At 43.4% G+C, this 16,867-nt stretch overlaps 1 protein-coding gene across 20 annotated transcripts in view; it reads left to right on the forward strand.

Moving 5' to 3' along the window:
* Window positions 1-16,867, forward strand: part of FGFR2 (fibroblast growth factor receptor 2) — a 93,681-nt gene that overhangs the window by 52,638 nt on the left and 24,176 nt on the right. For 6 of the 20 annotated variants that reach the window (XM_086900320.1, XM_086900328.1, XM_086900331.1 and 3 more), the window contains 3 exons: window positions 11,572-11,762; window positions 12,627-12,774; window positions 16,633-16,829. In XM_086900320.1, the coding sequence (XP_086756446.1) occupies window positions 11,572-11,762; window positions 12,627-12,774; window positions 16,633-16,829 (536 nt within the window). Of the gene's footprint in view, window positions 1-11,571; window positions 11,763-12,626; window positions 12,775-14,352; window positions 14,498-16,632; window positions 16,836-16,867 lie in introns of all 20 variants that reach the window. The other 14 variants (XM_086900326.1, XM_086900325.1, XM_086900329.1 and 11 more) reach the window with 3 other exon arrangements.

The raw sequence follows: 16,867 nt of genomic DNA on the forward strand, positions 1-16,867 counted from the left end.
CTCTAGCTGTGAACATGGCATGAGCACATATTTTATTTTATTTTTTTAAAGACATTTTTCCATTTTGTCATTCCCAAATTCATCAAAACATACGGATTGTTTGCTTTCTGCTGAGACTTACTGAAATAAAGTTCAGAATTAGTGGGACTCAAGTACAGTTCTTCCCTTAATTTCCAAAGAATTGTTTTTAGGGCTCGGGTTACGTACGACAAAGGAGCTGACACCAACTCAATAACATGCCTTGGGTGTTGCATCATAAATGTCTGGCAGGAGTTACAGGCAGGTATTACAACCAAGCCTAAACTTGAGTTTCTGGCAGATGTTCTTGTAGTTGTTGACTGGCTCTTTACGAGGACAAGCTTTGGCTTGATGTCTTCACCCCGGCGCTCGCTCGCGGCGCGGGACAAGATGAGGCAGGGCCAGAAAGCACGAAGGAATCCAGGCTGATGCCTGCCCTCAGGTATCTGCTGACGCTGAGAGGGAAGATGCTTTTATTTAATGTGCTGATAAGCCCAGAGTGTGGACTTTACACCTGGCAGCAGGCTTTTGGCAGGGTGTGCGCATCGCAGGAGGAATTACGCAAATTGTTTAGTGCTAGGGGCTGTGTGGTTTGCTCCTGAAAACAAAGCCCACACTGTGATGCTTCAGCTCAGGGAAAACGAAAGCTTATGGGTTCCCCCCACCCCCTTCCTTAATAAGGTAAAAATATTCCAACCCTGTAGTTTTATAGCATTAAAGCTTCTGATTTCATTGGAGTAGCCTGGCTAAATTACATTTTATGGACAAATACTGGTGTCATTACTTCATCTGCTGGGTGAACAGTGAATTTGTCATGTTTGGAGTGCTTCCTGCAGAGTCTGCTGGGGAGGACTGGTCTCCCTGTCCCACTTTCTGTCTTACTATAGCCCCAAGGCAGTTATTTCTCTTTCTTTTGATGAGTGATGAACAGGATATTGTTTCAGTTCTGTTATTATCATTTTTAATCATGCCTTCTAATTTGTGCTCTATCCTACTTGTGGAAGTGCAAGAAGGAATTTGCAGGAGATGTCTGAAGATGCAAACAAAAGCCTGTTGCCTTGTTAATGGCAATTGGCATGTGTCAAAAGCCATATCTGTGCCTAATAAGAGGGGCTTTCTGACCTGATCCAGGCTTTTCTCACAGCTTTATTAGTGAAAAAATGGCAGCATAATTGGCAGTAAACTGGTAAAGCTATGTCTTAAAAATACAAAAAAAAAAAAAATCCCAAACCCCAACCTAAAAAAAAAAATATTATAAATATAGAAAAGTTGTAAATGAACTGTGAGACAGGTTGGATGATGACATATTAAAGACAAACACAAGGTTTGCAATCCAGGAGAAAAAAAAAAAAGAAAAAAATAAGGGGTGTGAAAGGTGGGAGGGTGAGGAGTCTGGCAGTAGAAAAGCATGGAAGTAGAAAATCAGTAGAAAATCAGTAAAATGTAAAATCCTGTGTTTAATAAAGAAAAAGGTTGCACTTAGAACCTTAGTGTTGGTCTCCTCTCCTCTCTCTGCTCTGCAGAGCACTGGGTGACCTGACATCCAGAGGTGGCTGTGATTTACAGCTTTTGAGGATTTTAAGCCATTATGTCATCTTTGGATTGTTACTGTTCCCGTGGTGCAGCTTCCACAGCCGTTGTTCCATTTAAACATAAAAGAGGCACATCAAAAAAATCAGAGTTTGGTAAACACTTGAATATTGTACTTCTCTGTAAATTTAAGATACTGAAATTAGTATTTCATATTATTTTATATATATAATATTAATATAATTTGTATTTCACGTTATAATATTTTTTTTCAGATTGCTCTTTGAAAGGTAGCATGATATGTTGAAATTTTTGGCTTTTCATGAAGGTAAAACACTGATACTGTTAGAACTTTAGCAAAGGGAAGAACCCAACATGACAGTGTATTAGGTGGAATAAAGTAATTTATCATTTTTACAAGATGCTTATAAAAGTCTATAATTACATATATTTTTAGGGGGTTTTTAATCACCATCACAAATAAGGTGATCAAAGCATCAGTTGTTTTGTGTGCTCTGCATTTATAAGTGAATCTCCATGCATTCATTAGTGTTTATACCTGCAGCACAGTTTCTGCTATTCAGTTGGATTATGTGCATTGTTGAGCAACATCATTTTATGGCAGCAGTTGGTTTCCTTTGATATTTGTGCACCTAGGGTGCTTGTGAGCACACCTCTATTTCAGTGAATATTCCAGAAAATGGGTTTTATTGCCCCAACTGCTTTTCAGTGACATTTTCTCAGAAAGCAGCTCTGGCACCTGCTGCTCAGCCAGAGGCTGTTGGTGGTGCTCCCATCTGCTTCCTGGGAAAAGGCAGGAAAAAGGGGGTGCAGGAATGTTTTGGATTATTCCCAACAGGCAACCAAGCCCCACACAACTCTTGCTTAGCCCTTGCTGTGGGGTGGGGGAGAGAATCAGAAGGGCAGAACTGAGGATTGAGATAATTTATGGGTTGAGGTAAGAGGAGTTTAATAATTTAAATATAATGGTAATGGTGAAAAAGAAAATAAGGGAAAGAGAGAAAAATAAGAAAGTCAAGTGATGCAAATGAAAAACACTTGCTCACCACTGACTGACCAGTGTGCAGCCAGCTCCTGAGTGGCTCCTGGCCAGCTTTCCCCACAATTTACACACTGAGTATTTGGTCTGGAATATCTCTTTGGTCAGCTGGGGTCAGCTGTGCTGGCTGTGTCTCCCCCCCCATGTCCTTGTGCCCCCAGTATCCCCCTGGCAGGGCAGCACGAGGAGCTGACAGGTCCCTGAGTGTGAACCAAACCATAAGTGTGTTCTCAGCATTATTCTCATCCTTAGTCCAGACAGGGCACTGTACCAGGGCTGGGAAGAAAATTACTTACCCCAGCCAGAACCAGGACAAGAGCTGTAGAAAGTTAATAAATCAACTTTGTAGTTCTGGAGCAAGCGAGTGTCCAAGCCTGGCCAGCCTGTGAACACTGTCACATCTTGTGGTATTTACTTGGATTTACCCAAATTACTGGAAATATAATGACAAATATGTATGATCAGGGCCTTCCCATGAGCAGCCTTCTTCAGCATCTGGTCCAGCTTTCAGAAGAGTGGATTGTGTGTTGCAGAAGGGAACGTGGTGCTGCTGGAGGGATGTCTCCAAACTTCATCACCAGGGAAGGGAAGCCCAAAGGGCTGAGTGAGGGCTCACAGACACGTCATGAGGCTGAGCCTGGACTGTCCAGCACTGAAATTCTGGCTGCTGGAGCTTCTTTTCTGCCCTGAGACCTACACAGTGTGTATGGTCAGCTGGCTGGCTGTGTCTGGCAGGGAGCTGGGGAAGGGTGAATTCCACAGTGCTTCCAATAATTTCACACCTGCATTTCTCAATAGAGCAAGTGTGCTGTGTAAGAAAAGGGGGGAGAAGTGTAGAAATGTAAAGAGTGCTTTTAAAGCTTTACATAATCTTTTCCATTTTACTTTAAAGTAAAAAAAAAAAAACGTAAAGCAGAGCTGTTTTCAGGAAAGGAAATTTGGCGGGTGAGAAATATGTGGCTGGGCCACAATACCAGCAGAAATAATAACTCCCCCCGTGTTCTTTATGGCATCACTGGGTGCACTGGGGAGTTAAAGCCACTGCAGCTGGGAGAGGACATCATCCCTGTGGGAGGGATGCTGTTTGCCAGGCATGCAGTAAACCTTTGGCAGAGCCTACTGGAGAGCCCATTCCAGTGCTGCTGGACCCAGCATTGTCTCTGGTTATTATACAGCAGCTGAGTGCTGGGAGCTGTGCACAGTACAAAGGATGATATCTCTGGGTGTAAAAATTAATGCAGTCTCTGGGAACAGCCAGAACAATAAAATTTTACCACTTGTCTGTGAGAAGTGGCAAGCTGTTTTTCATATTCTCTTGTAGCCTCTTTTCTTTTAGGGTACACTGAAAAGAATATCAATGAAAATTGTAGCCTCTCATTGTTCTGTTTCCCATAATTTTTTTCTCACTAAAATAAGGCCTCTCCACCCTTTGTTCAGACATGTATGAAGCATTTGCTTATGCATGCACTGTGTGAGGGACACTGCAAGGGAGCTCCAAGATTAGTGTTGTACAACTCTTGCTGCTACGACTTTTTCTGCTCCTTGGGGCTGATGAAACCCACGCTGTCAGCCTGACAATAGGGCTTTGCTTTTAAGGACAAACTGGTCTTAAAACCCTTTTGATAATTTCATGTTTTAAAACAAGAGCATTCATGTTTCCTGCCTTAGCCCCAGGCTTGCTGGATGTTCCTGTCTCTTCTCCCCTCAGATATGTGTGTGATTTGAAAGGACACCTTTTAACTAGTTCCGATTATGATTTTATTTTATTTTTTTGTACTGTTTTCACTGACATCAGTGGGTTTTGTATCAAGCCAAATAGGTCAGGCTTGCTTGCTGTCTTTTCCCAGACAGAGGTGTGCAGATGGACTTCTGCTGTAAAGGTGTGCAGAGATGGATTTTTAGCTGAAATGCAGATAGGACAGAGAGCTGAAGCTCTCTCTGCTGTAGAGTTATCCAAGGAGACAGATGGGATAACATCAGTGGGAGCTTTGCTTGCTTGGGAAACAGTGCCATTACTTAAAATTACAGGTAAAGGTGGTGAAGCCAAGGACAAAGAGTTTGAATACACTTCCTTAACTTCTGTAAGGATTTTTAAAAGGCACTGCCTTTTACTTGGCTGGGATTGGTGAGCAGAAGGGCTGAGTGTCACAAGGTTGGTGGCAGAGGCTTTGCTATGAGTAACAAATGGGTCTACTTTGATATATGTTACAGAACTTTAATCTTTACCATTAAAATAATGCTCAAAATAATAAAAAAAATATTCTTTAATAATGTTTGAATGTTTAACTTGTGAAAGTATTCAGTGACAGCAGGGATATGTGGAATCTGGTTCCCTGCTGGCTGCTGGTGCTGCCCAAAAACCAGAGCAGAGCTAGTGGTGGGGCCCAATTGTTGGCAGAGATGGAGGGAGAGACACAACAGCAGCAAGAAGTGCCTCAAGTTCGTGTTAAAGGATTCTAAATGAAAGGACAAAGGGAGCTTAGATAATGATGCTGGGGGTTGGCCCCAGGTCCCTGCGCCAGGTTCACTGGAGCTTGCCCCTTTGAGCTTTGGCCACCAAAATGATTTCTTCAAGTAGTGTTGGGCCAGTTGGAAATGCTGCACGTGGAGGCTCCTGCTGTGCTGGAACAGGGAGTAGCATGAACCATTTTTTGGCTAGTACCTGCTGGTTAAAAGATGCCCAGATTTGTAAGGTGTGATATCATCGGTACTGGTAATGCTGGACTGATCCATAGGCTGTTCTGCAGGTCTGCCTGAGAGGCTCCTGCTCTTTATCAAGTGTTCTTGCCAGGGATGGTCTTTTATCTCTTACTGTTTTATGACAGTGATGTTAATCCTTCCAGCCTTCAAGCATTGTGTGATTTTGCAGAGTTTAGGAAGAGAGCATCATCCCTCACTTGCTGTGTGCTCTACCTTGGCGTGTGTAAATTACCCAGGAAGTGATGATTGGAGGGGTTTCTACGTCTGTGTGTTTAAATAGAACATGACAGTTCAGCAGCACTTCAGAATTGGCCATAAACAGCACACAGTGCTTCATCTGGTGCAGGGAGAAACCCAAACTGACGTGCAGCTGGTGGAGGCTGCTCAGCTCCGGCTCACGGGCGTCTGGCGCGTGACATGCATTAGTAAAGGTGTTCTGCCTACACCTGCTTGCTTCTTTCTGATCCTCTGAGAGAGCAGCCAGCGCTCAACCTTCCTCCTCCACGCCACGGAGCAAACGGTGGAGATGGGAGTGCTCTGCCTCCAGGATTCCAGAGAGCACAGGTTCCCCTGAGCCATGGCTTTGTGCTGGGGAGAGGAAGCGAAGGTTTTGGCTTGGCCCATGGCTGGAGGGCTGCCTTGAAGGAGGGAATCCCTGTGTGGGCTGACATCTCTTTGGTTGGACCCCTCCTACACCACTGAACCCAGGGGGTGGAGAGCAAGGGTAGTTCCAAACTACGTGAACTTGGATAATGCTGGATTTATAGAGAAACCCAAGTTGCAGTACCTCATGCTGGAGTTGCTCCTGGAACTCACCTCAGAAAGGCTCTCTAATTCAGAGAACAATAATTAATCCAGCCTCTGAATGCTTGTGGACAGATTTGCAGTTAGTGTTGGTGGGATCTTTCATGAAGGATGACAATCCTTGTGTTTCTCCTTGCAGACTGGCTCCTTTGCAGTCAGCTAGAGGGCTCTGGGTGTTCCAGAGTTGGGTGACACTGCTGGAGAAAGCTCTGGGTGTCCCAGAGTTGGGTGACACTGGTGGAGAAGGCTCTGGGTGTCCCAGAGTTGGGTGACACTGCTGGAGAGAGCTCTGGGTGTCCCACAGATGGGTGACAGTGCTGGCCTCCCACTCTGTGAGGTCCATTGGTGGCACAAAGGATGTCAGGTGGCTTTACATCCATGGGCAAAGTGTTTCCTGAGGGAATGCCCAGATGTGGTGTGTTGTCAGTTCGGGGACAGAGCTGTGCTCCTCCATCAGCAGTGCTGCTCCCAGAGCCCAGCAGCCTTCTGAGATCTCCTGGGTTAGGTGGATGGCCCAGTGGGAATGGTGGGAAAGTGCTGCTCGTTGGTGAGGATGAAACACAGGGAATGTTTCAGTCCAAGCCTGTGATGAAAAGGCTGTGGTTAATTTTTTTAAGGCTTGCAAGTCAATCTTGCAAGTTTACAATGTGAGGCCAAAGCTAATGCAAGAGGCTGTGATTACAGTCTGGCCTAAAATGCTGTAGGATGCTTTTGAGACCCATAATTTACAGCATAATTAGCATCTTCCAAAGCAACAGATGTTGCAGCATCTGAAGGAAGGTGCTTGGGAGTGGATGGTGTTTTCTCCAAACAGGGTCCAGGCTGCTGCTGAGTATTTCCCAAGCTTGGAGTCAGACAAAATAAGCAACTATAGCTGAGGGTGCTGTGCTGACCAGGGCAAGGGAAGAAGAGGATATGGCAGGTCTGTGTTTTCAGTCAATACAGTGACAGCTGGAACTACTTCATTTCTCATTTAATGATGACTGAATGCACAGAACCTCTACCAGGTTTGATCCAGAACTGGTGCTCAGAGGCATCATTTGGGGGGATCCCTTTGTAGTTGCTCAGTGGCAGCCATCAAGATGAGCTCTTGGAAGTCAGTAACACTTCAAAACTGCAATTAAAGGCTCTGATAAATGTGTCTAGTTAAAAATTAGGTAATCTTTTTCTCCCTCTCTTCCCCCCCTTAATTAAGGATCTCTCCATTGTCCCCAGAACCCATGCTAGGTCTTGCATTTGCTATTAAGCTTTTATTTTTCTAGCCCACACTTGAATCACAGATTTGCAAGGAGAGGAAACAAGCACATTCAAAAGCAGAAAATAAGAGTAGTTTTCATTTTCTTTTTTTTTCAATGAATCGGATGCCTTATGCAAAGCCCATTGAATTCCATGTGAGTTTTCCCCCTGACTTCAATGGGCTTTGGTTCTGGCTTTTAGCTCCCGTGAAAGGTCCTGAACTATCTGTGCTAGGGTGACAAGGAAGCTTGGAGAGACAATTCCCAGAGCTCTTCTCAGCCCCTGGCACAGCCAGGTTGCTAAGGAGACTTGGCCTGGCCAGGGTCCTGGAGCTCCCCCCTTCCGGGGTTATTGTCTGCTCTCCCTGCCAAGGCTCTCTGGTGGCAGCAGTGCCACTCTCTCAGCCACAATCCCTCTCCACTGGCCTCTGGCAGCAGCAGCTCCTGCCCTACATCTCCCTCCTCCCTTCCTGGGGCTGTGCCTGCTGCTCTCCTTTGGCTGTGAGAGTTGGGGTTTGGCCCCTGTCACCCACCCCACACCCCCCAGCATCTCCACCTCCTACGGTTGCATCACTTTCCTCTTTCTCCTCTCTCTTTTCCCCTGACCAGCAACAAAAAATTAGAGATAAAGCCAAGGATGGGGAATAGATGTGGAATTTTGTAGGATTCCTCTGTTCAGGGGCTCTAATTCCTTAAAGAGCCAGTTCTCAGGATTCCTTGTGAAGCATCTAGGCTCCAGTAGCCATTTCCAGTAGCAGGACAGGCTCCCACCATCTCTAGGGGTCCTGCAGTGCTTGGAACTTCCTGGAGAGCTCCTTCCATTGTGCCAATTTTTTTTAGAACTTGGAATTTTCCAGCTTTCCTGCATTCTTTGTAGTTTTATCTCTTGGAGGGAGGTATTTTTAAGTTTTAACATTAACAGGCTAAATGACAGTTTCCTCTAAGCCTTTTGGGCAAGGTCTCTTTGTCAGGCATCCCTTCAGATAGCGACTCTGTTTGTCTGCAGATAAGTGAGCAGAAGTGCTTAAGCCCTGGGTACTTTTAGGGTGGTGTAAAATTTCTGTGCTTGTGGCCTTGAGTCTGATATTCCTCGTGTGAGCAAACATTTTGACTGTCTTTTGTAGATAACTGATTCCTCAGATGGGGGTAATGTTGGTTTTGTACCTAAACTGCAAGCTGGTGTCTTGTCTCTTGTGGTGGAATCCAGCATGAAGCATGCTGAGGGTGATTCTCTGTATTAATAGCATATGTTTTTGACTTGATTTTATAACAAACTGTGACAACAGTGAGATTGTAACACTGAAATTTCAGTGTTCAGGCAGTAAAGATTTATTTCTCAAGGTGGTTCTTCAATATTAATGAAGCAGAGGAATAGTGAAATCAGGCTCCAGAGCTATGAGATTTGCTGCCAGCTTGTTTTGTATGAAAATATTGTTTAACTAACTAGAGATATAAGGTCACTATGTTTTAGTGATTATCCTGATTATAATTATTAGGTAATGATAATATCACTTTCACCAGCCTTTAAGATGTTTTTAAAGGCAACTTTGACTCTTTTGCTGGTGCTCAGTAAAAAGGAACACACTGTTTCCATCTAATACTAGTGCAGCTAGTTGTTTGAGTGATGATATCTGCTTACAAATGTACAGCTTGTATTTTAAATGCTGAATAGTGATGTGAGATTTATGAATATGGCTTTGACAGTACCTGTGCTTAACAGAGTCCCTAGATGTGTGTGGTTTTGCAGAGAAGTAGGATAACTTCAGGATGTTTTTGGATAACGTCCTGAAATGAGTATTTCCAAGAAAAGGTGCTGTACAAAATTAAGCTTGGCTATTGGTAATTAGTGGAAGTTTCTTCATAGTTATTTTCCCTGGTCTTGAGTGTGTTTTGGGTGCTCTTTGGATCCCAGGTTTGCCACGAAGCCCTGCTGGATTTGCATGGCTTTGTTCTCCTGCTGTGTGCCTGTGTGGGCACAGGACTTACTCCCCTCTGCTGAAGTGGAGGAGTTGGTGAACACTGATCCATGTGTGGGAGGGCAACCAAAGTTTGTTTCTAACACTTCACCTTTAGAGAAGGAATTTCACAAAGGGCCATGCACATGTACCCATCCCTATGCACGCACTTCAATTTTTGGAAATTAAATTGGGGACCAAGAGTGTGAGAACTCTGCTTTTACTCCTTTGCTTTGCCTCTTCTTTTTTGGTAGAGAAAATGCTTGACAGTCATCAATAAAAGATTAAATCATTGATGGCTGTCAGGATAAACTAAACACATCTTGTGTGTGGATGCTGGCATAGTAGGAACTTTTCCAAGATGTTTCAGGCCTCATTCTCTGGTTTGTTAAAGGGCAGAGAATAAGGTCACAAAGGAAATCAAACCCTGATGTGGAGAAATGAAACATGAGGCCTACTGACTTCTAAAAAACATTTTAAATAACATTCTCTAAGGTTTCATTTTATACTGAAGGCAGCTGTAATAAGTTTTGGAAGATGGTGTAAGGTTTCTATTAAAGAGAGATTTTTTTGCTTGCTGTTTTTGTACCCAAATGAAGGAATGAGGGAGATGGAATTAGAGCTTATTTAGTATAAGGTGAGACACTAAAAGTTCTCTCCAGAACTGTAAAATCATAATTTATGTGTTCTACTGCAATTTACAAATTAAAAAATATGAAACTGTTCCTAGATCTTCAAAAATGACACACATAGCCATGGAATAATTTAGTAACTGCAATGCAAATGCACTTTTGCCACAAGTAAAATAAGACTGCTGCTTTGTAGTGTGCTGCCAGCATAGGCTCAGTGAATAAATTCCCAGTAGATGTTTGCTGCATGCCAAATATATTGGACTGTATAAAAGATCCCATTGTTCAATGGCATCATTATTTGCTATTATACTCACAATGTTTGCTTGTGAAACAATTTATTGGAGACAAGTATGTTTTAAGAAGGAACGCTTGGTTTGAAATTCAGCTGATTTGGCTCATAATGTCAGAGCTTTTACAGTATATAGCCTCTAAAAATAAATGTTTAGGTCTGCTATTTTTTACTTATCTTTGAAAGAATTCCTGGAGCAGGGGAGAACAGGGAGCTGAGGGTGGGGATGGCCAGTGAGCATTTCACTTCTCATTTATAGAATTGTTTAGGTTGGAAAAGCCCTCTAAAATCATTGAGTCCAGCCGTTAACCCAGCACAGCCAAGGCCACCACTCAACCACGTCCCCAGGTGTCACATCCACACACATGACTTTTAGATGCCCTCCCTGGGCAGCCTGTTCCAAAGCTGGGCCATCCTTTTGGCGAGGGAATTTTCCCTGATATCCAATCTAAACCTCCCCTGGCACAACCTGAGGCCATTTCCTCTCGTCCTTGTCACCTGTGAGAGGAGCCTGACTCCCACCTGGCTAAAGCCTCCTGTCAGGGAGTTGTAGAGAACAAGAAGGTCCCTCCTGAACCTCCTTTCCTCCAGGCTAAACAACCCCAATTCCCTCAGCTGCTCCCCGTGAGAGGCTGTCTGAAAATGTGTGAGAAGTGCTTATGCATGGGCATAGATTAGAAGCTGAATTGGCTCCCATTAAATACACTCCAGTTTTCCAGAGAACTCTGTATTTCCCTGTGTCTTGGTGAGAATAAGAATGAAGCAGTGTTTCTGCTGCTGTGTCTGGGTGAAGCAGGGGTGGCAGTGATTAGAGTATTTTAGGAAGTTGAGCTCCCTGGTTTGTCCATCCTGCACGCTGAGGCTTCAGCTGCTACTTTAAAAAAAAATTCCCTTTGGTATATTTTAACATGTTTTTAAAATTAATCAATAATATTTCTTCTTAATGTGAGGAGATCTAGTCAAATCAAGATGTTTCCAAACTCGGAGGTAACTGTATTACGGTAGCTTAAAAAAAAACCCAAAAGGAGATATTTTACCTAATTAGGGCTGAGTTAAACCATGGAAAATGAGTAAAGTCTTTAAGCAGGGTTCCCCCTCTCCCCCCAGATGGCTATTCTTTAAATTACAAGTGTAGCACCCAAGCCATCTCCTTTGAACCGCAGGTTTTGTTACATGCATTGGCTGCAGTGTTATTTCGGAGGAGTCAGCCAACAGGCTTACAGGGCTTTTTGGCTGGGGTTCACTTACAGTTTTCTTGGCAGCCCTGCTTATTTATGCATCTTTATTTCTCTCTCTCTCTCTCTCTCTGTCTCTCTTGCTCCTTCTGTGCCGCTGCCCGCTGGAGCAGAGCGCTCCCCGCACCGGCCCATCCTGCAGGCGGGGCTCCCCGCCAACGCCTCCGCCGTGGTGGGCGGCGACGTCGAGTTTGTCTGCAAGGTGTACAGCGATGCCCAGCCCCACATCCAGTGGATAAAGCACGTGGAGAAGAACGGCAGTAAATACGGGCCAGATGGGCTGCCTTATCTCCAGGTTTTAAAGGTGAGGCTTCGCAGGTGCCGGCAGTGGTGACGCCTTCTTTGGAGCGCGGCGTTTATTTGGTGTAAATCCAAGGATTTCGAGTTTGGAACCTCTTTTGAAAGTGGAGATATTTATGTTACAAATGAAATGATGAGCTAGATAAACATTTGATTGTCTTGAATGCTAAATGTGCAGCTTGTAGACACTGTTTTGCTCCTTTTTACTTCCATAAAAAGTCCTTTATATCTGAATGTTTCAGGCATGACTTGTTCAGAAAAAATTGAAAATCCTTCTAGAGAGCATCACTGACATTTTTGTATGGGTAGAAAGCATCCAAAACATACCTGGGACAATCTACTCCATTTCTTTCATGTTTCTTCAGCCCCTTGATTTCAAAGTAACGTGGCAGCTGCTGCCAAAATCTTGCTGGAGGACTGAGCTGTCTGGACGCTGAGCCTGCAGAGATGTCTGATTTGGAGCAGTGTATTGGTACTGTCATTCCTGCCAGTCTGGAGCAAGCCTGACCAGGGAAACAGGAGTTTTCCAAACTGGATGGCATTGCCAAAACTCTGAGAGGCAGGACAGCCAGCTCTGTACCTGCTTGCCCCATGCAGTACCTGCCTAGGCAGATTCATTTTCCCCCACGCTGCTGTTTCCCAACTCCTCGTGTCACGCTTCAGATGTAAGAAAACCAAGCAACAACAACAACCTAAAGGAAAACAAAAACAAACAAAAAACCCCAACAAATTCCAACCCCAAACCCTTCAGTGTTCAGAGGCTGATGTGGAATGTTCTGGTGACGTGTTGGTGGTGGGACCATAGACAGATTGGTGTCCATTCTGGGCAGCAGTGACGTTGTTCTCCTGTGTTATTGGTCTGTTCTAGCACTCGGGGATAAATAGTTCCAATGCTGAAGTGCTGACACTGTACAATGTGACAGAGGCGGACGCTGGAGAATATATTTGTAAGGTCTCCAATTATATAGGGGAGGCCAACCAGTCTGCCTGGCTCTCTGTTCTGCCGAGTGTACAAGGTAACAATGTTTTTTAAAGCAAGCTGGAAAAAAATGGTGCTTTGGGAGACTGCAGGCAGCTTGTAGGATACTCTCTGGCCTTGGTGGTATTTGTGTAATCCTCCTTCGGTGATGCAGCTGGTGTTACACCAGCAGCCATGGAAAAATTCCCACAATGTTCTCTGTGTACCAGAAGCACTGCTTTGGTTCCTGATGCTGATCTCTATTCTCTCTCTGGTGTCTTTTTGTGTGTGTATGTCCAGTTTTGCTGTTGATTCTGCATCCTCTGCAGTTGACACAGAGGGTACCCACTGAATAATGTAATTACAACCTCATAATGTGTATTTATATATACACATAGGTGTGTATATCCATGACCTGCTCACATAAATACCCACTGGTGCATAAGTCAGGTCAGTTTAATCACTTACAACTTCTCACCTCGCCTGTGACTGTGCAGGTGGGAGGCTTTTCCCAGGTCTTACCCATTACTAACTGGGTTTTACTCAGCAGTAACAGTAAAGGCAACTGTGTGACTACAACCCACAACTAAATTTACCTCAAAATGGTCCAATCTAAAGGTATTACCCTGATTGTGTACTTCAAATTAACATTTTTGAATGGAGCAGAGATCAAAAGTAACAAACATTAATTTTTCTAAACCTCCATCACTGAGACCTTGATGCTGATGCCCTGATGTGCCCATCTTGGGGCAGCTGGGAAGTTCCAGGCCTAAGATTTACTACATTTGTATAAATTTGGATAATCACTGATACTTGGATTGGTGCACAATGTCAAGACAACAAGTCTGGAAGATGACCAGTAAAAAACACAAAACTTGCAGAGTATTTTTTCCCCTCAATCTTTAAGATGTAGAAAAATATATTTGATTTCTATCTCCTAGTTTTCAAGCCTTTGAAGTATTTTCTCTCACACTTGTGAGAGCCACAACTGAACAAGATCTCTGATTTTTCAGCAAGAATTGAGATACTTTCCATTGTGCTTCTAAGCAAACCGCCAAATATTTCCAGATTTGAGATTTAAATGAGGTTTGGCAACTCTTCACAATGTACAGTAGTAGTTACTACTCAAAAGTGGAGTGATGCAAAGATCATACACAGTATATGACAGCTACTAAGTTGTCTTTTGGAGCAGAATTCACCCCTTTTCTTTATCATTTTAGAGTATGCTTTTATGGTAAATTCTTTCCTCTGGAACAGGTATCTACACGTGAAGGATCCCACATTCTGTCCTACTTCATTTTCTCTTTGTTTTTCTTTCAACTTTCTCTTGTTATAAAAGAAGAAGAAGAGAGAGAAAAAAATAAAAATCTTTGTGGGTGAATTTTTCCATGTCTTTTGATTGCATGCATGTTTAGGTGGTGAGTTTAGGTCTGGTGAAGGGTGTTTACTTTCTGAGGTGAGCTGGGACCTGTTGGTAAACGCCTTTTGGATGAGGGATTGTGGATGGGGAAGGAGCTTTGCATCTCTCCACCTCTGCCTTTACCAAAGTGCAAAGCCCTGTGGCTCCATCTCCCTATCCACAAAAATTCTCTCAGTGTCTAGCTTTTTCTCTTGCTTCCCTCTTGTTTTTTTTTAGGCTGCCGGTGTTAACACCACGGACAAAGAAATTGAGGTTCTCTATATACGGAATGTAACTTTTGAGGATGCTGGGGAGTATACATGCTTGGCGGGTAATTCTATTGGGATATCCTTTCACACTGCATGGTTGACAGTTCTGCCAGGTATACACTGCTCTCTTTCTGTGGTTTTTCCTCTTTTTTTTCCCCCCCCCCCTCCCCTTGTTGATTGCTGCAGAATTAGCACAGCTTCTGTCTCAAAAAAAAAAAAAAAAAAAAAGACTTTTACAATGATTTTGGTTTTTCAAGTGCAGTTGTCTCAAGCCAGTGAGTTGTTCTGACACATATTTGCCAAAAAACAAATAGCAACAACAGCAAAAAACAGGGAGTGGAGTGTGTGGCTATTGCACTTAATTGAAATGTTTTTACATCATCAGAAATGCTAAGTATCTGCATTTCCTTAGCACTTCAATGGGACAACTGAAAATCAGCCTATAAATCATTGTAAAAAAAGAGGATGAAATTCAGTTTGTTATGAAGTTTGGAACTAATTTGGCCGTAGTTATGTAATGGCTCATTGAAATACCTGAGCTATTCAATGTACTTCAATTCACTTCTACCTATCATGCAAATTTCTGATGGAAATTCCAATTTCAATGCCAGAGGATCATGTACAGAAGCAGTGCCTTCCATATCTTGGGAATTGGCTCCGTGCATCTTTAAACATTGCATGCTCTAAGGAAACAAGTAGTCATTTGCTTTTACTGCAAAGCATGTCTTGCTGTTCTGGGGTTGATGATGTTTCTGTCCTCAAAAGAAACAAACATCAATGTGCTTTATTGCCTGAAAATTGTTATCAGCTGTGAGAAGATGTAACCGTAGCTGGTTTTGACATTAGTCAAATTGTCTCATTTATAACTGTTGGCAGCTGCCTCAGGAGTTCCTTTGGAAAAAAAAAAACCATGAACCACCTGAGGTTTGCTGGGTCATCTTGTGCTTAACATTTATTAATTGTTAATCCTAAGTAAGAGGTACAACACCTGCATGTGCATATTGCTGAGGTTCACAGTGTGGGAGTTAAGCGTTCCCACTGTCTGCAGATAATTTCTTACCTTTTATTGGATTTTATTGAACGAGGCAGCTTTATTCCATCTCACTGGGAACTGAGCCTGTGAGGCAGAGCAGTGCTTGTGTGGAGCTTGCTTCTGCTGGCAGTGTTTGCATTTTGCAAGTGCTTGAACAGCATTTTTTATTAATTTATTTTTTTTTTAACCAATTTTCTTGAACAAAGTAGTTTTATAAGCCTGGAAAAGCACAAGAAAATTTCAGCTTGAAACGTGCATTGCTTGCGGAGTGACCGCTGATGGCTGTGGAATGCTGTTTATCCGGGGGTTGAATCCCAGATAAGGAATTAGGGACACTGTTTGCACGTATAACTGTCTTGAAGAGAGCTTCAAAATGGTTTCAATCACAGTAACAGCTCTGTAGAACCACTCCCTCCAAAATCTAATCTCATAGGCCAGCAACCACTGATGAGATTACTTGAAAGGCCGCAGTCCTCACAGAAGAGGCCTTATTAATTAACGTGTTGCTAGCAATTAGTTTTTCACTTCAATTATGCTTTTTAATCCAGCTCTGGGCTCCTCAAAGGACCTCAGGGACACTGGGCACCCAGCATGAGGCTGGTTAAAGCAGCTGGACAGCCAGGACTGTGAAACCCTTTTGAAACCCCTAATCTGAGTTTATAGACATGATTGGGGAACTGCTTCATCCTCCCTTCCCTCTATATTTTGAGATCCTACTGAAAATTTTGAATAAGCAGGTAGACTCAAGCCCAAACATTTATTTGCAAATTTAGACACTTTTCATCAGGCTAGCGAATTCACAGTTTTATCTCTAGATGTGAGCTTGAATTCACAAGAATTGCAGCGCTTTTAAAGTTTGACTCAAGTAACAAAATGAACCTGAGTCTAGTTTGAGCAGTTTTGTCTTCCCTCTAAAAGGATCATGCAATATTTCAATGTATATGTATGTACCTACCTAGGCAGACACGTGTATATGTTTATTTATACATAGATGCACAAGTTGACACTCAGTGCAAACTGAGAAATCAAAGCAGAGTAATCTGGAGAAAAGAAATACTCTCAGATTGCAAGATGGCCTAAACATTCAGAATTCTGAAAACCACCCAAAAATTGGTCCTATTTTACCAATACTTGCTCCAAGTGCTGTGAACCGCTGCCCGTTCCATCTGCTAACCCTCTGGCATGATTGTTCCCTCCTCCAACCTTCCCACCCAGCTCCTGAGAAAGAAAAGGAATACCCAACCTCTCCAGACTACGTGGAAATAGCAATTTACTGCATAGGGGTGTTCCTGATAGCCTGCATGGTGCTGATAGTGATCCTGTGCCGCATGAAGAACACCACCAAGAAGCCGGATTTCAGCAGCCAGCCCGCTGTCCACAAGCTGACCAAGCGCATCCCCCTGCGCAGACAGGTAACAGAAAGTAGATAAAGAGTTTCAAAAAACCTTTT

Source organism: Cyanistes caeruleus, chromosome 8 (genome assembly GCF_971803275.1).
Source record: "Cyanistes caeruleus chromosome 8, bCyaCae1.hap1.1, whole genome shotgun sequence".
NCBI lineage: Eukaryota > Metazoa > Chordata > Aves > Passeriformes > Paridae > Cyanistes > Cyanistes caeruleus.